The sequence below is a fragment of the Eubalaena glacialis genome, chromosome 1, assembly GCF_028564815.1.
Source record: "Eubalaena glacialis isolate mEubGla1 chromosome 1, mEubGla1.1.hap2.+ XY, whole genome shotgun sequence".
In the NCBI taxonomy this organism is placed as follows: domain Eukaryota; kingdom Metazoa; phylum Chordata; class Mammalia; order Artiodactyla; family Balaenidae; genus Eubalaena; species Eubalaena glacialis.
In genome coordinates this window covers 158,400,150-158,424,244 of record NC_083716.1, presented here as the reverse complement: position 1 = coordinate 158,424,244, position 24,095 = coordinate 158,400,150, and the positions used below count along the sequence as shown (strand labels likewise).

General features: G+C 34.1%; 1 protein-coding gene across 1 annotated transcript in view; it reads right to left on the bottom strand.

Moving 5' to 3' along the window:
* Positions 1-552: 552 nt before the first annotated feature.
* Positions 553-24,095, bottom strand: part of EPC2 (enhancer of polycomb homolog 2) — a 102,255-nt gene continuing 78,712 nt past the window's right edge. The window contains exons 5-14 of the mRNA XM_061199890.1: positions 22,495-22,643; positions 21,580-21,712; positions 19,220-19,411; positions 15,861-15,950; positions 14,455-14,600; positions 14,002-14,345; positions 4,964-5,100; positions 3,637-3,796; positions 2,365-2,698; positions 553-1,353 (exon numbers count right to left, since the gene is read on the bottom strand). Of these exons, the coding sequence (XP_061055873.1) occupies positions 1,281-1,353; positions 2,365-2,698; positions 3,637-3,796; positions 4,964-5,100; positions 14,002-14,345; positions 14,455-14,600; positions 15,861-15,950; positions 19,220-19,411; positions 21,580-21,712; positions 22,495-22,643 (1,758 nt within the window). The 3' untranslated portion in view covers positions 553-1,280. The remainder of the gene's footprint in view (positions 1,354-2,364; positions 2,699-3,636; positions 3,797-4,963; positions 5,101-14,001; positions 14,346-14,454; positions 14,601-15,860; positions 15,951-19,219; positions 19,412-21,579; positions 21,713-22,494; positions 22,644-24,095) is intronic.

The window sequence follows — 24,095 nt, the reverse complement described above, 5'->3', positions numbered from 1 at the left end:
AAAATGAAAAGTGCTGTTAAGTGCTATCATCTCCCTTAAATTTTCACTTATACTGTGTGCACATTGTGAAATAAACACATATGCAGCATGTCCATGTTTTGATATGTATTTTTATTTCCCTGCAGTTTTCACTTATCAAGAACAAGTAACAGGGAAAGTTGTCTGAACTAGTGCATAAACAAACATTCTGAAACACCACTACACGTATCTAATATACAAGAACCGTATAAAAAAAGTCACTAAAACACTACACTGTGAAGGTGTCCAACGCTTACAGTCAGACGTTTTCCAACCCGTTACTTGCCTTGTAGCCACAGGAAAACTCTCCAAAACTGAAAAGACAAAATCTTGCCACGACCCCCCCCTCCCAGCACCCGGGATGGCTCGATATCTAGACCTCCAATGGTTACTGCAATCACACAATGCAGTACATACCTGGCAAAATATCCTTTACGTGGTGTGGTACAGGTAAAGCCAGTTAAAATATGCAGTCTTCAGATAAAATGTAATCCTTGAAAAATGTTCATACCTGCACAGTTTAAATGTGCTAGATGCATAATTTTTCCTAGTCCTTTTTTCTGTGTAATCATTTTTTATAAACTGGTATTATAAATAGAAATATACATTCAAAATATATGGAAAAGTGAGTTACTACATTAAATTTGCATGTATCGATCCATCCCTTTCCCCTGCACAGTAATAGAAAATACTATTTTGCCTTGAACTTCATATTTGACAGTGAAATGCCACTAAAGTATTTACCAAAAAGTCCATCTAGTCAAATTGTGAAACAAAATGAACCAAGTGAAAACTTTACAGTTCCTTTAGAAAAAAATTACAAGAATTTCATTTCCTAGCTATGAATCTTTAACTTTTTAGACACAAAGTTGGATTTATTTTTACAAGATACAAAATGTAAACATGGCAAAATAAATAGTTAAAACAAGTGATGCAGGATCCCATTTCATGCTCATGATCCCATTAAAGAATTATTTTTTAAAATCCATTCAGTTGCAAATTCAAGTGCAAAAGCATGATGATGAATATCTAGTATTCAAGTAACAGAAATAATATTGATGATACAAATAAACTATATTACAAGGTAGTGATTTTCCCAATTTTACAAAATATACATCATATATCGATTTAACATCCGATATACTCTTGTCCATTTAGGTCCATTGTTACGCTCTGTGATCCACAGAGTGTCGCCTTTTGCATTCAGCTGGAATATGAATGACTGCACACCATCAGCACAGGTCAAAGCCACATGTTTTAGGTTATGTCACTTCCATAGCTACTGTTGTCTCTGCTATTCCATTTAAACCCAATCTTTCTGGTTCATGGTTCTCTCTATAATAAGGCAAAGAGTAAAATAAACATTAATACTCTCTAGAATATGATATGTATCACTTAGTATCTATAGATACATTTTTATGTAATTACAACGAAACATATACTGCAGAAGAACATCTCCCATTTTTACAATTTCTATACAGGAATGAGGAAAAGTTTTCTTCAGCTAAAAAATCCTAGTAATTCCTAAGAACTTGATTATAACTATTTACTTAGGAAAGACAGTAATTTAACACAATATTTCAGTAGAAGCCAATGATAAATTACTTATGAAATATATAACATATGACAATCCAAGTGTTTTTACAATAGATGGAGCATACGATGCTCAAAAAGAATAATCATTTGGAGCACAATATTACTTAAATTATTTTCTACTATAGTTTAATTTTACAGGTTTAAGGTCATGTAGTTATTAATCCATGCAAATCAATTTTTTTGATTCTCACGCATTAGCGTCATAGAAAGAAAAAATCTGAAATACATTATCATGGATTTAGTTAATTCCAGAATATTCTCAATTTTAAAATATACATAGAATAATTTACTTTCCCTTTGTGTGTAATATTGAAGAAAATACAAATTTTGATTTGAAAACTAAAGCTCTGGAAGCTAATAACAACTCTAGCCTTCTGGACTGTCTACACTACAAAGAAGTAATAGAAGAATAAATGAAGCTTCTAAAATAGACTGATATATTTTTTCAGTTTGATGGTTCCCAAGTTGATGTGGGGTTTTTTTCCTTTTTTTTTTTTTTACAGTTCTGATTGGCATTTAAACATCCTACCAGTGACCTCAAACAAATGATCTAAGTCACAGAGCTTTAGACTAAGCAGATATTCAGTATCTGTTGAAAAGCAAGTCAATCAATTGACAAGACATCTATTGCTTGAGCGGTTAAGAAAAAAAAAAAGTCGTTTTCCTCCCACAGGATAGCCAGCAGAAAGGGACAGAATGTTACTTGAAAAACACACGCACACACACACACACACGCACACACACACACACCTTGCTATGCTGCTGATGGCACTGCTAGGAGTAACCTTTGGCACTCTGTCCATACTGGCAGCAACTGTGGCAAGTTTTAAGGCTGTTGGCGATGGTGCTGAAGTCCGTGTATTGATATGCACATTGACTGGAGAAACAACACTGACGTTATTGAGGTGCACTGCATTTGTCAGGCAGGAATTGTTCATGGGAAGTGTTTGAGGACTGCTTGTGCACAATGCTGGGATTAAGTGGTTTGTAGTGGTGTGGCCAACTGTCCTTACAAGTTGTACAGCTGAAATCCCTGGGCTGGATGATAAAGCCATGTTGGTGGAGTATAATGTTTTAGAGGTTCCTGAAGGAGAAGGAAAAAAAAAATCGTTCCATTCAAGTCATGAGACATTAAACTTTTTAAAAAATTAGGAGCTTAAAAATAAAAAGAAATGCAAACATTTGTAATCTAGTTAAATACCAAATTGACCTTCCACATAATGGCCTCTCCAAAGAGACCTTCTGATTGGTAACATATTCACCTGTTACAACCCCAAAGACACCCTCTTTCTACTAGCCTACACAAAAGGGTTTGCAAAGTATTCTGCTGCCTCCATATCTGGAAACTGTATAATAGGACAGAGAGGTCCTCTCTGGAGATTGAGGGCAGGTGGAGATGAAGGTTGGACTTCCATTAGAATTTACACATGCAAGAACATCAGTAAGGAAGGGCAATCACAATCACGGGTATATGTAAAAGCAAGAGGAAAACCCTAGGGTCTGAGCAGTAGTTGAGGGCTGATAGGAACAGCAAATCTTTGAGGACTCGGTAGTAAGCAGCAGAAATGCGTTCACAGCAATGCTGTATTTCATGAGGAGGAGTCAGAGAAAGCAGGCCTGTGAGTATGTAAGACTGGGAAGGTAAACCCAATTTCCAATTTACTGATAAACTGTATTTCGCCTTTTTATAAATGTACAAATGATTCAACGATGATGGTTAGCAATTAGCTCGATGTGTTTCCTAAGATGTGAGGCAACTGACAGTATGTGGATAAAACGAGGCAGGGTGAAGTGTTACATAGGTAGGAATCCAGTGGGTGTGGGAGGAAACAGGGAGCAGGCTCTATGTGAATTCTAGAAAACATCCAGCTATTCCACCATACATATCCATAGATATTATGAAGAGTCCAGATTGATTTCTTGTACGATGTTTTCCCTTGGATTTGAAAACCAAAAACCGTACCTCAAATCACTGAGTTGCAACTTTGAACTAGTAAGTATCACATGAAACAACAGGCTTACCTGAAGGCTGGACTACACCGTTTATGTTGTTGTGGCCAGTGTTCTGTTCCTTGGTTACCTCACTGCGACTTGGAACAGGTGCACTGACCACCGCAGATGCAGCAAAATGGGCGCTGGCTGAGTCGAGTGTTTTAGACATACAGTCAGAGGTGCTTGAGCCCTATAAAACAAACAAAATTAAACTCTCAACTTTTTAGACATGAGTTCATGAACGTGTTAAGAAATGAGCAAACTCAAGAGGCTGCTGCCTTTTTCATCTTGAACAGTTACAGGTGTTTAGGTTAAGAGATCTCCATAGACTATTTTCATCATATGAAACAGGAAAGTGACTAAAAACTGGGAAGCAATTATTTATGAGAAAGAGCTAGGGTAGTAAACAACTGAAACCTTTAATGCCCTATTCATTTTTCCAATAAGTGTTAATGAATGCCTTTAAAAATACTTGACAGTCTACATACTATGGGCAAAATGAAATAACAGAGATGACTAATAGCCATTTTTGTCCCAATGTAAAACTGTGTCTTAGCCTAACATTTCAGTAGGTTGGAAATACCTGAGATTCAGAAAAGGCAAACAAAGGCAAATTTAATGGTCATATTCCTTTTGATTCTGTATTAAACTGCTTAGCTGTTACTAACAGCTTTTTAGTGGCTTCAACAACATAAGTTTATTCTCATACAGTTCTGGAGGCCAAAAGTCCAAAATCAGTCTTATAGGCTCATATCAAGGTGTTGGCAGGGCTTTTTTCTTCTGGCAATACAGTTTTATAAGGTATTTTTACTCTTATCCCAACTGTCAATCATTTAATGGTGCCTAGGAAAACCTCACCTAGTGGCAATTTTTTTTCTTCAGGGAAATGTGATTCAAATAGGCAAAGGGCTATGTTGTCTGGATTTATGGCACAAGTCGAGACAATTACCTCTCAGCTCATGGGGCACGTTCACATGGCACTTAAATGCACAGGTTAGGAAGGAGTTAGGATAGTCATATCCTTGATAAAAATATTTCTGGGGGAGTAGGGGTGGGGGATGATGGTTCTAAGAGAATATAATTACTTCTCTGAATTCTTAATAACCCTTCCAAAAATATGTACTTATTTCTTTCCTAAATTAAAAATACTATATTTGGCTCTAGTACTCCTCTCATAAAATATAAACTAGTCACTTAAAATTATGCAAATTAACTGAAAAGACACTTAGGTTTGATCTCCAAAATCAAGAGTGGCAATGACAAGGTTATCTTCTGTGAGCTGACTAAAATTTTTTTAAAAAGACATAGTTATGAAAGAAAGGAATAGACATAACCATGATTAAAAAGACAGGTTTACCTGTGCTTTTGGATGTGTCTGTTGCGAGGAATGCTGAGATTGCTGTTTCTGCTGAAGCTGGGCAAGTTGCTGCCTTTGCATTTGAACTAACTGCTGTTGATGAGTCTGAAATTGCTCTTCTGTGATACCCCCTGTCACTGGAAAGGGACATTAATTTTAGAAATACGTATGTTTTAAAGTACCTTTAACAACACCAGTAGAATACAATATGAAGTTATTCCACGATTAAGATGAAAAGCAATTTCAAATCACAATATACATCAGCAGCAAAGAACTGAATAAAAACGACCAATCTTTCAGCCAAAGTGGCTTATGCTAATATCTATGACCTTCTAATATCACATGCTAAAAAAGTTCCTATATGTAGATTTTACTGTATAACGTAGTTCAAATATAAGGATTCTCCCTTTTATTCAGACTTAAACCATAGTTTAAGCCAATAGATTTGATGTCTAAAATAAGTCCTATCTATAAAAACACGGGCTGGAAATCAGAGAAGTGTTCAGCATCCTCAGATGTAATCAACTATGCTGTTACCAACTGTTAAAAGTTACTAAATGTCAAATAAAAAGAAGACATTTAAAACTTTTATTTAAAAAATTACTTAAGAAAAAGTTACAATAAGAAACACTTTTTTCAAAGAAATGTAAACAAACTTTCATTCACCGATATTTAAGGAGATCACTGATAAACTGATTTAGAGGACACAAAGCTATCTCCACAGAAGTCAGTATGTTATTAGAGTCACAAAACATTAAATCACATCAGAATACATGTACTACTAGAGTAATTTTACTCTATTTTTCTTTATTGCTTTCTTTCCTCTCTCCCAACTATTTCACTTAATCAACAAGTATTTACTATCTATGATGAAAAGTGCTGCATTAAGAGTTAAGAATGAATACAGGGAAAAAATAAATTAAAAAGAGGGTCCCTGCTATAAACTCCTACAGTGTAGTTGGGAAGAAAAGATACATATAAAGAAATACCAACTAATATGAGTCAACCTTTAAATGTAATCTAGCTATCTAATCAATATGACCTGAAGGAGTTTAGATAGGAGACTATACCTTCAACCTATGTTACTTAACTAGCCCCCGTCCCCAAGTTTTCCATTTAGTAGGATCATAAATGAGAAATTAAAAAAAAAATTTTGATGGTAAATTAGACATATAACAAGTTATGCAAAGTACAGCTTATTTTCTATGAAAAAGGAATTAGGCCCCAGAGATGGACAAAGCTTTAGATATACCTTCATTTCTGTTCTACAATGTTATCATTAAAATTAGTATTGGACTATCAGGAAAAAACAGTTCTGAGATAGCAATTTTATTTTTAGAAGATTAAAAAACCTGGGCCTATGATAGTGCTCACTCTAAAATTTTACTATTACCTGTATTTTTGAAGTACACATTAGTTATCTTACTGAATTACCAACAGAATCAAATGTCTTTCTTTGCACATGTTAAGTTCACTGCAAGTGTTCTATTTTTAAATGAAAAAAAAAATTTAATTCTAAATTTAAAATCTTCAAAATGAAATGAAAATGTGAAGTATTCATGAATTTCCAGCTGTTTGAAAACCTTGGGAAAGAGATGAAAAATAGTTTATTAGATACAAAGGCAGGAAGGAAAAACTTAAGTTAAACCCAAATAAATCTGTTTAAGTCCTATGTGTATAAACAGTGTACCAATTCAAAAGAAATGGACTTGGAATCTGGTGTATGGTCTACTCCCTCAAATTCAGCGTTATGTGTGTCCAGAGCTAAGGTTTATGTTGTGATGAAAAGGTGAGAAGTCACAGTGGTTAATTTTAAGTGAGGAATAAACCAAATAAAGAGAATACACTTTTAGTAGCTATTTAAAAATTGAGAGAGAAATGAGAATCTTTTCTTTTTCCAAAAGCTTTTAAGTCAGACAATTATAAAATCTTACTATTCAGAATAAAGTATACATATAAATTACTCAAAAGAACAAATTGTATTCTTTTAATAAAAAAATTACTTTTGGTTAGTAGTCATTAGCTAACTAAGTGTTGCCTACTAGAGGTATTCTACTTGCTTTTATAAAAAGAGGATCGGGTACTTCCCTGGTGGCGCAGTGGTTGAGAATCCGCCTGCCAATGCAGGGGACACGGGTTCGAGCCCTGGTCTGGGAAGATCCCACATGCCACGAAGCAGCTGGGCCCGTGAGCCACAATTACTGAGCCTGTGCGTCTGGAGCCTGTGCTCCGCAACAAGAGGCCGCGATAGTGAGAGGCCCGCGCACCGCGATGAAGAGTGGCCCCCGCTTGCCGCAACTAGAGAAAGCCCTCGCACAGAAACGAAGACCCAACACAGCCATAAATAAATAAATTAAATAAATAAAAATTAAAAAAAAAAAAGAGGATCACTTTATGTAGCTATTAAAAAGGGCTGCTAATAAAATTTCCTGTTTTCTGGGGGGATATGTCTACTTACTGCCCTGACTTGTTGAAACCATTAATTTGCTCAGGAACCCCATCCTTTTCCCCATAGAAAACTCATAAAATCCCAGCCAAGATGCAACTGAAATTACTCAAATTAATGTTCAAGTGTTGCCTAACTTTTTAAAACTCAGGCTGACTTTGATACCAAAATTCTCATCCCTGATTCTGTTATTAGTTGAAAACCACTGATATAAAACTTAATCCCAAAATATGGATATGCTTAAAATATTACATTCATTTTTTTCCTCTTCCCCCTCACCTCAAGCTCAGCATGTTGGATTCACTCTTGACATCTAGTTCTTTTTTTACTAAAAGGTGTTTTGTGCTTGAAAAATGCTTATGTTCCCCATTCAGAATTTTCTAGAGCATTAAACACTTTTAGACAAAAATAGCAATTAGTAATCATGACACAGAATTGGAACACATACAAAACATCCTCCCTAACTGACCTCTTTCATTTTGTTAGGGTGAATGGAAAGTGGTAAGAAATGTATGGTTTTAATGACACAGACACAGTATTGAATTATCATCTTCAGGGTTGACTTACTAGTAGGTGGAGGATGGTAATTTAATTGAAAGCACCTTCTCCACTAATTATTTTTCCTTTCATAAATTACTGAAATACTTCCATAAGAAGTTTATTTCTTACACTGGCTTTGAGTTATCAAGAGGCAAGCATTAAAATAACACCAGGAAAAGGGCATACTTAACGGTGTGAACAAATCTCTTTAGGAATGAGATACAGAATAGGGGTCCAGCTATGGATGGGTGGTAGTGGCATAAAGGGGAAGTGGGAATGTATGAAAAGAGAAACGATATCTGCTTCTCTTGCTTAGGGCCAAGCCAAGTTCTTTCTACTAGTTGCTCTCATGAGTTGCTAGCTTAAAAGTAAAATTCATGCTGGTCATCAATCTCCCCTACCCCACACCTCCAAGTCCTGTCAGTTTAAAAGTAACCACACTCTGATTGTTTTGTGAAGGCAATATTTCACTATTCCAGACAGACAGGAAGTGTTCCTTTCCCTAAGTAATGAGTTTTGCAAATCTCCCTGGGTAACACATTCTAATAGGTCACATATTACAGAATTTCCCCTTTTACGTATGCAAATATGTCATTCTGTACATTAGTAACACACTTGCATTTCTAAATATTTTGTGTATATAACTGACAGTCTGTTTTTCACTAAAGCCTCTAACCTTTCTGGCTATCTTCGTACCTGGCTCTTTACGTATCTTGGGTTTATCGGTCTGATTTACTCCTCAGATGAATCTGTGTACTTTTTCTTAGAACACCTGTCACCATCCTTAGAATGTTGATTCTGTTTTCAAAGATCCTAGGTATCCCTCATTTCTTTCTTCACCTTTCAGGCATGTGATTCCTATAAGGTGTTCTGCTAGGTTGGTCCCTCATCACCTTTCCCTCTCATAATCTGACAGTGATCCATCAAAAACATACTCTAGGTATCTCCACTAGATTTTACACTGGTGTATTGATTCTAAAGCCCTAGATCACTGTTCCTTAAACTTGGGCCCACGGAGAATATATTCTTGAGCATGTGTGAAATCTTTACAAGTATTTGTCAACTTTGTATTGATGTTTCATTGATAAACTAATAAAAAGAAAAATCTAATCAAAACACGTTCTGTATTTTCTGGATGACCACCCCACAACAGAATATAAACATACGATTTTTGTGCTTGTACCTGCTGCCTTTTTAAAATAATCTTTTAACTTTTAATGCAGTGTTTCTCAAAGTGGGCTAAGATGATGAATTCCTGGGAAGCCATGAATTTTAAAAGATACTAGCTTAGACCAAGTTTTTGTAGCTTAATGAAGAACATCTAATGTGGTAGTAAAGATTATCTAAAAATCGAAATGAATATATTATTCAGCACTTCATCTACCAGGCAGGTCTTTGTTATAAAAGTTTTAATACATGCTTTGTTGAAGCAATGCTGACTATACGCAATTTTTGTTTGTTTTAAAAGCTAGATCTGGGTCTATATGGAGGGGGAGAGAGATCCTATTTTAAACCTTCTAGGTCATAGCAAGGAATCAGGTAAAAGTTCACATAAAACCACTGGAGCTACTCTGAGGACAAATCTTCCAATCCATGAAAGACGACATTACCTGTCCAGGACTACACATCCTATAATGTAACTAATGAATAAACTGCAAAACTGTGGGGATAATAATGAGGGGGAAGATGGGAGGTGAGAGAGTGAAGGGGGTGGGGAATGAGGAACAAAGGAGATGTGAAGATAAAGAAAATAGACTAAAGATCCATTTAAACTTCCGACATCCATCCAAGCTAAATAGTTATAATTGAAATTTCAATATTATTTCCTTTAGCAGTCAAACTAAAATCTTTTAAACTCCTGAAGTGTGAATCCATTTCCCACCTTTAGAAGTGACCCTAACTAAAAAAATAAATCCTTGTGAGTACCTTAGCTAGTTGTTAAAAACATAGTTTTACCTTTCTTAAAACTTTTATGCTTGCAAACATTTTATGGCAATTTAAAAAAGAATGGGAAAAGACACTGGAAAAATTAAAAACCAGGAATTTCTCTTGGAAAACTGCCCAAAATGTTGCTGATTTTACAAACTGGTAATATTAAGATATTTGAAGCTGGTCAAAAGCTTCAAGAAGAGTTGCTGGACAAGAGAGGCCGCGATAATGAGAGGCCCGCGCACCGCGATGAAGAGTGGCCCCCACTTGCCGCGGCTGGAGAAAGCCCTCGCACAGAAATGAAGACCCAATACAGCAATCAATCAATCAATCAATCAATAAAACCCAAAGTTTAAAAAAAAAAAAAAAAAAAGAAGAGTTGCTGGTATCTATCTATTCAGTATACAAGACAAATGAGAAAAGAAAAAACATGTTAACTTGCAACCATACATTAGTCTAAACCAAGATTAAATGTAAATTAATCCTTAAAGATGCTAAAAAAAAAAAAAATGCAAATTAATCCGGCCCTTCAAGTCTGAACAAGCAATGTTATTTTTAGATGTGAAATATATTTTCTTAAGGTTAGGATTTAAGAATAGTATCTCAAAAGAATAGTTAAATACTGCAGTTTCAAATGACTGAAAACTTTATCACCTATTTATATAAAGAATATAATATCTGTCATGTATAATCCATGTATAAGCTCCTTGAAGGTAAGGATTATTGTCTTCTAAAACTCTGCAACTTTTAAACACTTAACATAGTGCTTTGCATATATTAGATCCTACATAATTATGTATAAACTTAATTTTCCTTGGTTATCCACTTGCTATGTTCAGCACATCTATCTTTCCTTTCTGTCCTGCTTCTATTCTTTGAGAAGAGATTTTCAATTAAGAAAACATACTTTTATTTAACAGTTAACTAAATGAAGTCTTTAGTTTTAGTTCTTACTAATAACTACGACACACAGTTCTATTTGTTTCCCTTTAAGTCCATTCAGTACCGTATCGAAAATAATAATTAGAATACATTCAGGACACAGGGATTATGACTTGAAAAACATAAACTGGGTTATGAACAACATAAAAGTAAGAAAATACTTTGCCATTGGCCCTCAAGTTCAAGGTTTTTTTTTTTTAAAGAACTAAGTAACTTGTGATACAAATAAATATTATTGTCAAGTATATCAGGTTTCTATTTCTTTTTTCCCCATTATTTATTTATTTTTATAATTTTTATTGGAGTATAGTTGCTTTACAATGTTGCGTTAGTTTCTACTGTACAGCAAAGTGAATCAGCTATACGTATACGTATATACATATACGTATCCCCTCTTTTTTGGATTTCCTTCCCATTTAGGTCATCACAGAGCACTGAGTAGAGTTCCCTGTGCTATACAGTAGGTTCTCATTAGTTATCTATTTTATACATAGTATCAATGGTGTATATATGTATATATGTCAGGTTTCTATTTCTGATTAAACCCTTTATTTGCTGGGATTTCCCAGCTGTGAAACAGCAAATTCAGTACTTGACTCTCTGCCAGGTAACTGATGAATATCAGTCCTGTTACTCTTCAAGACATGCATGCTCTCCTGATCAAGTCCACGAAGAGTAAGCAGAAGGCAAAAGTGTTAGACACACAGATTAAAAGAAACCAAATGTATGAAGCTTCAATTCTTTTGTACATGTCCATCAAATATAAAAATATAACTTAAAAAAAATTCCTATAACCTTCTCTTTAGGTAGAAAAGGAATTTCTATCAATATTTACTGAATTATAACTGAATCCACTTAAAATGATCTATCCAGAACTGAGAAACTATGTAATGAATATAACTGGTACAGGAGGGTACCTAAAACTGCCACGGGCGAACTCCCTGGCAATCCAGTGGTTAGGACTCCACACTTTCACTGCCGTGGGCCCAGGTTTGATCCCTGGTAGGGGAACTAAGATCCCGCATGCGGCATGGCGTGCCCCATACAAACAAAAATACTGCCATAGCTTTTCAGTTGTTTACAAAACTGCTGTTAAAAAGACTTGTTTCATTATGAATTTATACACCGTGCTTAATATTTTGAAACAAAAGAAATTTGTTAAAAACAAAACACCTTGTGGCCTCAATGACTAGAGGGTCATAGTTAGCAGAGAAAAAAACTTGAACAAAATCCTTTACTCTAGTAATAAATAATTAAATACATATTTGAAAGACCTGACTCTAAAACATTGGTTCTAATGTAGCTTAGCTGTTGCTTAAACCTTGAAATTTTTTAAGGGAAGAAAGAAATGGTACTAAGTTGAGACATAGTACCATTACATAACATACATAAGCATAAGGCAGGAAAAATTACACAGACCAAAACTACTATTTTTTTTCTGATGGTAGGGGAAAGGCAAAAATAAAAAAAGTCTTATTATCTACGATTTTAGCATTGCATATTTGTGATTTAAGTTCCCTAAGAAGTGCATGCATGCCTAAAATAATACTTTAAATGCTTATTTTATGCTGATATATGGTAGTGTCATAAAATTCTAGAACTGATTGTATGGAATTATTTATGTTACATTCTGAATCCATACATACACAGTACTGATGATACAATAACATGTGCAACAAATGTTTTCTGGAAAACAGTCGAGTCACATAGATCTGGAGTGTATCAGGAATGTACAGTAGAAAGTTGCAAATATTTGGCCATATTCAACTTAAGAAGGAACATATTAAAATCACTTTTTTGTTATGGCATTCATTGGTAGAGAAAAAATTCAATCTATGGTCAAATCTAATTATAAATGCCTATATATGATGGTTTTAAACTCACTTTTTGGCACAAACTATTGTGAGTAATTTTTGGTACAGGAATTCCAGTTAAGTTAAATAATTTGAACAATGTCTTAGAGTTGGCTCAAAAAAAGATTTGACCTAATATTCGTCAACTTCCTACTATTTTTAGATTTCTAAGAATTCTGCAACCTGAAGTCATAATAGGTATTTATCCATTTGAGCTTCAAAAGGTCATTAAACTTCACAGACTCATGAACTTTATATAACGGGATGCCATTTTCCTTACCTAAATTCGTTTGGGAGAAAATTAACCAACTAATTTGGAGAAATGATATGCCACCTTCCAATCATTCAAACAAATCCAATTTTCCATAACAACCTTTAAATAGATAAATGTCTAAGTCAAGTTTGAAAATAAACAGTTCAGTAATTAAAAAAGACGGAACACTATTGAGACCAAATGTCAACCTAAAATGATTTCAAATCACTTTGAAGAAGTTTAACATAACAATTTTGCATACTAAAATGCACCATCTAGGAAATAATTTAGAAATATATACATTTTAGAGAAAGAAAGAATATCAACAGTATAAGTCAAGCCACATCTAGCTTTGCCTCTGGATACCACGCATTTTTTTGCAATGTATACATTACAAAGACATTTATAAATTCTACATACTTGTATACATGTGATAAAGAGAAGACTATCCACAGAAGAAAACAAATCAAAATTACATTTTAGATTCTCTAGATGTTATACATTATTTTACAAGGCCTATGTATATTAATTTGAATACAATGTCTCTTAAGAGGAAAAAAACTTTCCAATCTCAGAGAGGTAAGTTATCAGACCAAAATTACAACTATTCATAGGGAACCTCTTTAAAAATCACTTTTCAGAAAGAAAGCTTTTAATGGTACTCCTGAGAAGCAATGCTTACATTTAAGCAAAGTTAATACAAGAAAATGAAAATTTTCTTTAACAAAAGCAGACAGTATTGTGCTATGATGATCTGACAGCAGCTTAGAACCACTTTGCCCATAGGGAATTCCCTATGCATTGTGCCTACACATTCACCATACCAGGCACACACATTCAAAATACAAGCCAGTGGTTTTATAGGTATCAGTTAGGACATTTTGGTTAAAATGTGAACCACAATAATAGAGTTTAGTTTCTTAGGTTGGAAAAAAAATGTAATAGGTTAAGATAAAGTTCCTTTCCTCGGTAGGATCATGAAAATAAACCTTCAAAATTCACCCTGAGAGTCTATTTAGTGGATAGTGAAAAATGAAGGAGAAGAGGATATACTTTGAACAAAGTGACAACTTACCTGATATGCCATTCTTGCTGGTGTTCAATAAAGCTACAGATGCTGCAGAAACTCTTTTATTGTTCACAGTCTGCCCTGGTTTTCTTGAGGTACATTCTTCACTATCACTGTCCTGTAAATTTAGTAGCCTTGGCTGGAAACACTGTAGTCGACATGATCTGATATTGCTTAATATTTCAGAAAGGGACAGTCTATTCTCACAATGTTTATTGGAAGCATTGGTCCGAGAGAAATTAGAAGAAAAGTCTATAGTTTGGGAAGCGCTTGAAAAACCATTCAGCATTTCGGGGTCTATCTGTTTCAGGACTGGGTCATGTTCTGTGGATATCCGGTCCATTATGACCCTGAAAAGCAATATGAAGCCAAATATTACCTAGAAGAACTTAATAACATTTTCTTTATACCTTCCCTTCCAGCCTGTAAACAAAAACCAGGTCAAAACAAACAGTTTACCTTCCACCTCTGCCAATCCGCCTCCTTGCAAATCCTATGCATCTTCTCGGGACTGTGAGCATGGTAAGGCAGTGCCTGTATCTCAGCTTATCCAAATCTACCAGTTCTGAATTTTCAAATGAATGGTTAGTTTGGTCCAAACGGGGCTGCAAAAAAAATAAATAAATAAAAATTAAAAACAAAAACCAAAAACTCATGGAATGATTCTGAAATGAAGAAAAGTTAAATCATGATAAAAATAAAGTAACTACAGCATTAGCTGAGCACTTAAAATTTAGATATAAAACTTTAAAATTAGGGTTTAAATATTAACCAGGTAAAATTCTATAAAATTGACTCAAAAGTTCACTCACCAAAATAACTCAAACTAAATTTAGTTCATGACTGCAAATACATTTAAGATAATATTATATTTTAAAAGAAATATATCTTTAAAGAATAATGTAGCTTTTAACATTTATGTAGAAAAGTAGAGATAATGAAGTTAGTAATTTATAGACTTCCTACAGAGATAAACAAGAAGGAAATTTTTTGGAGTAAAAATTGCACTTCAAGAAGGTATGCATGGGTCAAATTCATACTTCCTCTTTACTTGTAAGAACATACAGTCCATTTCTTGCCTTCCTATTTCTTCTAGCATTCTATTTTTCTATGTTACCACTTTCTGTCTCCTTTTTCTCAAATACGTAACTTATAAACAATTCTCTACACCTCTCCTACATTAAATACACACACACACACCTGAAAAAGCTATAAGTGTATATGTTTACCATAATGCAACAAGACAAAAGGTCTCCAAAAGCCATATATGAGAGCCATCCTCACTACTCCATCGTTACACCTTACTTGAAACCTTAGCATCTGGGAGTGAGGGTCATTCCTTGATATAATCTGCACCAAAACTTGACTTAACAGCACAAAGCATTTTCTAAGTGGGACAAAAAGTTATGAATATAATTATTTGACAATATATTGCCATGGGGGAGGTTTAAAAATGATTCCTTTATGTTTGATACTTACTGGGTTTGTATGGAAAAGATGGGCTTGCCCAAAAGTAAATTTCAATAAACACTCATCAGCCATCTAGGGTTCCATTAGAGATTCTGGGCTCACCTAACTCCAGCAATGACATAGTGAGTAGCTGTCGCAACTGCTGAAGTTATAGTTAAAGCCCAAAGTGAGCTAGATTGCTAAAATATGAGCAGTTATCATTTCCAAATAAAGGGTTCTGATCTCCTTTGAAAGGACTCAGTACCTTCGAGCATCTTTTACTGGTATCTGCATAGGGGATATTAAATAAAAAATGCTGATTGACTTCCCGTTTTTAGATCAAGACTAAGTCACCTTGACATGAGTTACCTGTTAATTCCAGTTCACAAAAACACCACAAAAAATAAAGTTCTTACAGCGTAATACTGGCATCCTGCCCGCCTCCTGAAAGCACAGGGACCATCAGGATCATTTTCTTCTTCGGGTTCTGATATTGGGGACGGTACCTAGAAAAAGAGGCATGAAGCATTCCATTTAGGAGTTATCAAAAGTCAACAATCTTTGTAATGGTCTAAAATTAGAATGTGATCACAAACAGTGAATCACTCCTATATTACATACAGGAGGTAGTGAATTCCCCAAAACATTTAAAGATTAGCAAAATTTTTCTATGGTTAAAAATCATTATTCTTAATGGACTGGTTCTTGCAGGTAAGTTCACATGGTATTGCTTAACTGTTTCTGAACATGCAAGGGCTATAGGCTTAAAAAGAATTAGTATGGTTTTTATATATCCCATTTACATTTTGTAAATATTGTATGTGGCCATAAATACTTTGTAATAATAGTTATGCTTCACCTGTAAGTAGAGATGTTTTTACACAATAACTTTATTTCTCTATAATAAAGCCCAAAACTAGGAAGATAAAAAAAGATTTATGAATAGCCTCCCATCCCCAAAAGCCAAAAAGGTCATACATTTCACTCAAAGGGGAGTCCCTTATTTCCCCACTCTTTTTTATAAATCACTTTTTAAATTTAGCAGATCAGAAGCAGAGAATCAGAAGAGGAAAGAGGACCCGCTAAAAGGTAAGCAGACTGGTTGCAGAGAGAAGTACTAAGCCCACCACCTGACAGCAAAAGAATAAAGACTTTCAAAAAGCTGTCACATATTAAAAAGCATAGGACCAAGTGATACTAGGTCAAATATCCCTATATAATCTGAGTGGACCTCTAGGGCAGCACTGATATATTATACAACAGCAAACTTTATAAATGTCATCAAAAACACATTAAATGAAATACAAATATACTCTGATATGGCAGGGAAATAATATGGTTTAGATAAATTTCTACCCATAATGGTTAAAATTAAAAAAAAAAAAAAAAAGTTTTAGTACTTAAGTTTCAGTTGTCTCGCAATTTCACTTAGGAGTACGTCTCTTTTTCTGACAACGCTGACTCAACCATATTTACTTGCAAATTACCTCACGAATCCCTCTCTTCCTATTTTGAGAGGAAAAATGCTTTCTCCACATTATTTCCGAACTGTGGTAATTACCACTGAGCAGGGTCATCCAGGGGAGAAAGGCATTTGTTTGAGGTTCCAATATACCTCCACCAACACTATGGGGGAGACACAGAAATAGTAAGCTGGGGCTAATTCTTCTTCCTGGGGAACCAAACCCAAACCTGCAATTTGAAAGGAAATCCCAAATGTGAATTTTACACTTCGGTTCCTTTACAAATCATCTACCTCTTCTAAAATATATACAGGAAGTGTCACAAAGCCTCAGAAATTTTTTGCATCCCTTCCTCCTGACTACTCCAGGAGGGGATTCCAGGATTTGGTCTGAGACATAGGAAAAGAGAGCTGATGTTAGGAGAATCAGAAGCATGATCGAGAAGAGACTGGGTTTTTATTCTGCTCTGCTGCAAATCAGCTGGAGAAGTCTGGTTAAAATGCTTGTTCTCTTAAGGCTCCCTATTCCTTTGTTCTTGTGTATTGGACAAAGAAGAAGCATATATTATTTTAATTATCTTTTTAGCAATAAAATCCTGATTTTGTAAGAGCTACATTCTAAATAGCTGCCTCACTGCATAATGTCCAACTTTAGGTACATGCCTACTTACAGTTTAGCAACAGGGGGATACCATTACAAAAATTAATGTTGTCAAAGACCTAAGGACTCAGAGGAACCTAAAAGTTTTGAAATGCAATTTCATGTGGGAATGGGGACTACATGAATAAACATATGAATTTAGAACAGAAATGAAGATCCCTTAATAGATGAGGAATATATGACTAGTATGCTGAGTGTGTCTAACTATCAGGATGGATGGACTGATTCTAGCAATAAGGGAAAAGTTTCTACTGGACATAGTATCCCCTGGCATCATTCTTAAAGGGCTGGGAGTGTATAGCAAAACTTTACTGGCTTTTATAAATGCATTTATCTAACTATGTCATTTCTTACTTAAAATTCTTTAAGAACTTCCCAGTATATATAATGTAGATAGAGGCCATTTGCCATCTGACTACTACTCCAGGCATCATTCCGTTCACCTCTCTTTCCTTTTGTGTTTTATGTTCCAGCAATGCCAGACTGCTAGCAGTTCCCTCTAATATGCTGTTTTCTCTGCTTTGGGCCCTTCCCTACATCTTCTATCTGGGAAAGACCTACTATTTGTTCTCTCATTCCTTCAAAATGTCATCTAATTAATGTCCCATGACTATTCAAAGCCCTGCCTGTGTCTAACTACATGATCCTCTGACAATTTTAATAAATGATTTCATTTAAGGGCATACGAAATTAAACACATTTTTGTGCATTTGTTACAACGCATATGAATGCTAAAATATTATCTGGGGTAGAAAAACTAAATCATCTACAAAAGAATAAAACTAATATAATCTAGCCAAAGGGGACAAGTTTTATGTAAACTCTAGATTTTAAATAGTTACAACAACAAGGTGTTTTATAAACTGTCTTGCTTCCAAACATATCTGTCATGTTGGTTAAAAAAAAAATGTTTTTTAAATCAAGTAAGTCAGAATGTTAAAATATGATACAGCTTGTTATAGTACTCTCTTTAGGTTGCCTACAACATATGGAAAAGAAAAACGGAGGGCATTGCTAGATCAGGTGCTAAACAATATGTTTTAAATTGATCCTTTAATATATAAAATAAAGGTCTTGTTTTAAAGATAGCACACATGAAACAAAAATTAAGATTTTTAAACTGCAAACATTTTGCTATAAAACTGTTGTAATATAACCAAATAATTATTTTCACAAGTTAAAACTTGAACCAGTTCTAAATTTTCTTTAGAATCAAATAGTTATTGCCAAACAAATTAGCAAAATTTACATTAAAAGTTGTAAAATACAATGCTGGTGGAATTATTGTTGGTGAATATTTACAATGATGTATTAAATGTCTTAAAATATTTATAATCTTTAGTTCAGGAATTCCATTTCTAATAATCTATTTTAAATACAGAGGGAAGAGGTAGAGATGCTAATTTTTATAAAAGGGAAAGCTGAAAACCACCTAAATGCTACACAACAGAATAAACTTTATTCAACTGATAGAAAATAACAGAAGCAAATACCATTTCAGTAACTAACATAAATCACGTGGAAAATGTTTATGTCATAACATTAGGTGAAGAAAGCAAGAATCAAAACTCTAAGATGTCAATTATGTTTTAAAATATAGCAATATAAAAGACTAGAAGAAAATGTCTTTAAAATAGTTTTAAAACAAGCACCTGTGGAAATTCATCTTCATCTGAGCTGTGAAAGTCATATTGCTTAATGTCACTCTTATTGATCACAGGCAATGTCTCAGGAGTGGGTTGCTGAGATGTTATCAAAGCCTCTGCTTTAGGCTTCTTTGGGTACTTCTTCTTTTGACGAACCACATCAGAAGCCTCTTCTTTCAAAGACAAATGATGCGGGTGCTGTTTACATGACGATTTTTCCCCCAAAAGGAAGAAATGAAAATCATTTTAGAAATCACGAAAAACTATACTGCTCTTTGAAAAACATACATTTTTACCCCAGAGGTAATTTTATTTTCTGGTTTTAATATGCAAAAATTATTATGTGACCATAAATTGAAAAATGTTTTGCTTTCACAAATTACAGTGAAAAATAATTGACACTTAAATTTACTTTTTACATTGTTATCAATACTTAAACTAAGATGTTAATGATTTTTTAAAATTGTTCTATTATGCAATCCAGCATTTAAAAAGTATTTAAATTCTATTTTAATTTTATTTAAATCTACTAATTAATGATGAAAATTAACTATTTTTATTTTTAAAATGACTTGAATTAGATTATAAATTCATTTCTATGCTCATTTCCAATTTTTAAAAATGTCTACATGTGGGGTAACTTTTTTGAGACAGATAAGCTTATTAATTAGGAAAAAAACTTCACTTTTCAAATGAATAATTACTGCCTCAACTGAACAATAATCAAACTGTTCTCAGGTACCCCAGAGTTCAGTGGTGGTATGTGAGAGGCCATCTGGCAAAGAGACTGACTGATGGGGTGGGTTCTAGCACCCACCTCTCCTCAACAGAGCAGCTCTGTTTCTGTTTTAACATATTGGCATTCTTTTAATAAATAGGGATCTACTACTTTAAAAAGTTTGAAAATGACTGTTCCAAGCATCAAAGTACAAGCACTATGAAAGTGTAAAAATATTGAGGAAGTTATACCTTTCCCCATGTAGCTCAGATTTTTGTAAAAACTACTTTAGGGTCAAAAATGTTACACATGATGAAAATGTTGCTTAAATGCCAAGTTACTGAGATATAAATGGTTTCATACAATGGATATAGCTATGACATGAAAAAGAAACCCCCAACTTCTCAGAAACTACTTATATTTTAAGGTGGGATGTGTGACAAAGGAAATATAGTTAACTATGTGAAATAGGGTAGAGCAACAATGGATGCAACCATATTTCTAAAATTAATATTTAAATAGGGTGGGTGTTTAATCTTAGAGATGATCTAAAATAAGAATCAATATATAACAAAGGCTGATTCTGTCAGTAATCTGGGGTTGAGATTTTCATATTCTATGCCTACCAATAATATGCCTTGGAAAAGCATTGATTTATATAAAAAGGATTTTTAAAAATAATGTACAAAATGACATTTATTGTATTGTTTATGGCGAAGCAAGTGTGATTTAAAGGGTAGGTGGGCTAGATGCCTGTGATTAATAAGAAAGAACTTTGCTGTTTGAATTGACATGAGTTGAATAATGGAGGAGTCTTCCTGCTCCACATTCTTCCTTGACCTTTAGGAATGAACCCATAAAAACTGAGGATTGTGCACATTTTTAAAAGATGAATTTTCCACAAACACCCTAAGTCACTTTTAAAATCTTGCTACACAGTACAGCTCTACAGTCTAAATGCTCAGCCAATAACCTGTTTCTTTTTAAAATCTAAGCTCCTTAAAGGTTTTATTAACTTTTGTATTTCTCAACTGAATACTTTAATATTCACTTGGAACAGTGAAAAATGAATAAATATAATTCTTCAGTCTAAAAAACTAAAGTTATTACTAGTGCTCTTTATCAGGAAGAAACTGTGATCTAGAAGTTACAGGACTTTTTCAAGTCAAGATAGATAGCAACTGATAAATGCTGGTTATGGCAATGGTGAAGACAATAAGAATAACTTCCAATAGACTCAATGAAGAAAGCTTTAATTTTAGATTTTGACGCCTGCCACTATGATGCAGGATTTGCTAAGGCTCGTAATAATAACTAAGCTTTAATTACCCATATTCTATAAAGAAGCAGATAGCATAGTTGAAAGCACACGGTCTTTGATGTTAGACCTAGACTCAAATTTTGAATCTGCCGCTTAACAACTGTATGATCTGGAAGTCACACAGAGGTAAAAATCTATCTCAAAGGGAAGTTATAAGGATTAATGAATCAACGTGTGTATAAAAAATCCTAGCAAAGTGCTTGGCAAAAAGTAGGAACTCAAGCATGTTAATAACTTTCTTCCTTAACCAAACTATTATAAGACAACTTCAGAAACCAACTGTCTGATCAATACTACCATACATGCCTCTCCCCAGAAGATATTCACCTTAGTTTTACATTCTTGGACTTTGTGATGATTTCCATTATGAAGAGTTGCTGGAGTGGCATATAACTCTTTTTCTGATCTATTGATCTTCACTTCATTAAGGATTTCACCACCATAGTCTCCCAAATGATATCTTGAAAAGGAAATAATATATAAGAAAATGTTACAGTTTAAAAATAAAAAAGAAATAAAAAAAACAATGATACTTCATTTACTTGGAACACAACTAATCAAACAGAGCCAACAATTAATCAGATTATTCTTAAGAGAGAAAACTTACCGGAATAAAGAAGCCCATATTTGAGATTTAGTAAAAACAAAACCACCCCTCCCACCCCCACCCACCTAATCTCTAAGGGACACAGAAGACGGAATCCTCATATATTTTATATTTTCAAGCACTAGGAAGTGATGTTTAGAATGCTTACCTCAGCAAACACACAAAATTTTGTTAGGTTTAGCACAGTCTACTTAATTATGTAAGAAAAGGATGATTACATCAGAGAATACATTTTCAAAATGCAATGAAACAAGTATTTCCTAATTAATCAGAAAATAAAATCAAATAAACATTTATTTCTCTCAAATTTTGTTTAATAGAAACTTTAATACAGAGAATTGGACAAAATGATCTCTAAGTTCTTTTCTAAATACAACTCAATGATTCTGCAACAACAACAAAAAATTACGTATAACAGAGGATCTACACTACAAACAAAAATATCCCCCAAATTTGCAACCCGAACTGGTAACTTAATCTGATTAAAAAAAAAAAAAAAAGTAGTAATCACAATTTTCAAAAAATGTAGATTCTGTTAGATAATCAATTTCAGTTGTTATAAAGCTTAAATTTGGTTACATTTTGCCTATCATTTGACTAAAGCTGTTACTGGTTTGTAATAGTAGCAATGTTACCTTTTTTCCACAACTTCTAAGGTTAAGTGCAATAATTCTCGTTTTGTTTTCTCTCTTCTCTTAATCATTTCCAAAATTGTTATGGCTCTACTAAACTCTCGTCTCAGTTTCAACATCTTTTCATAAGAGGCTTCATCATTCTTACGATTCTATTGAAAATAACAAGTTTAGAAGAATAAATCCAATTGTCCACATTTCCAGCTTCATTCAACAAAATCTTATCAGACCCAAATTCATTCTATAAAAGCAAAATGTTAAAAAATCATCTAAAAAGCAACTACATTAAGAGAACCTATTTAACTCTGAAAATAAAAGTATAAGCAGAGCTTCCCTGGTGGCACAGTGGTTGAGAATCTGCCTGCTAATGCAGGGGACACGGGTTCGAGCCCTGGTCTGGGAAGATCCCATATGCCGCGGAGCGGCTGGGCCCGTGAGCCACAACTACTGAGCCTGCGCGTCTGGAGCCTGTGCTCCGCAACAAGAGAGGCCGCGATAGTGAGAGGCCCGCGCACCGCGATGAAGAGTGGCCCCCGTTTGCCGCAACTAGAGAAAGCCCTCGCACAGAAACGAAGACCCAACACAGCCAAAATAAATAAAGAAAGAAAAAAAGAAAAAATTGTAGTCTTAAAAAAAAAAAAGTATAAGCAAATATCTCAATAAATATTAAAAAAAAAATGTTGCCAGCTGTTGAAAAGATGGAATGACATAGAAGGGATAATTCCAATGTAAACAAAATTTTTAAAGTCTGTCTGAAACAAAACCTACTATATCAGAAAATGCAGTGTTTTCATATTGTTACGAGGTATTTTGCAATGACAGAGGGAAACAGTTGTCAAATCAAGGTTACCTAAAAATAGCTAAAATGACTGGCTTATTCATCCATCCAGCTCTGTAATTGGGGACTGGACAGTTCAATACACTACAGTGTAAACATTCATAATGACAAGCAAAGCTTCACTTCAGAAACTCAGATATAAAACTGATTATGGGATATAAAGGATCTCAAGGAATGGAATGATCATGCTTCAGTGTAGTAACACCTCATTGCAGAGTAGAAAAGACATCCAGTGAAAAGTCTGAATTTCATTACAAGTTCTTACTTTGAACTGTAAGAAGTAACTTGAACTAACTCACAGGTGAAAGTCCTATCTAATAACTAGAGAAGGCGCAACTGTAATTAGCAGCATCATTTGCATACAAAAGTAACTGTTAATAAAAATATTTTGTTCAATCAAATATCCACAGAATACTTACTTTATATTAGGCATGGAACTATTTGTTTAAAAATAGACCACTACCACCCCTCATTCTATATGTCTAGACAGACTGCATTTAAGCAAGCTTTCCATACCTGACTTAATAAAGCAATATGACATTAGAAAGAACCCAAAGAAAGCCAGGTTCCATACTGGAGGATTATAAAAGAGAAAATAAAACTTGAGGAAAGATTCAAAGTTTTACCTTTTTTCTTTTGTGTATAGTTTCTTGTATTTGAAAATTAATCATCACCTATAAAACATTACCTAAACTAAGTCCCTTTAAGGTAGTGCATACCAAATATTAAAAAATACTATGTTAATAAATCATCCTTTTATCTTATC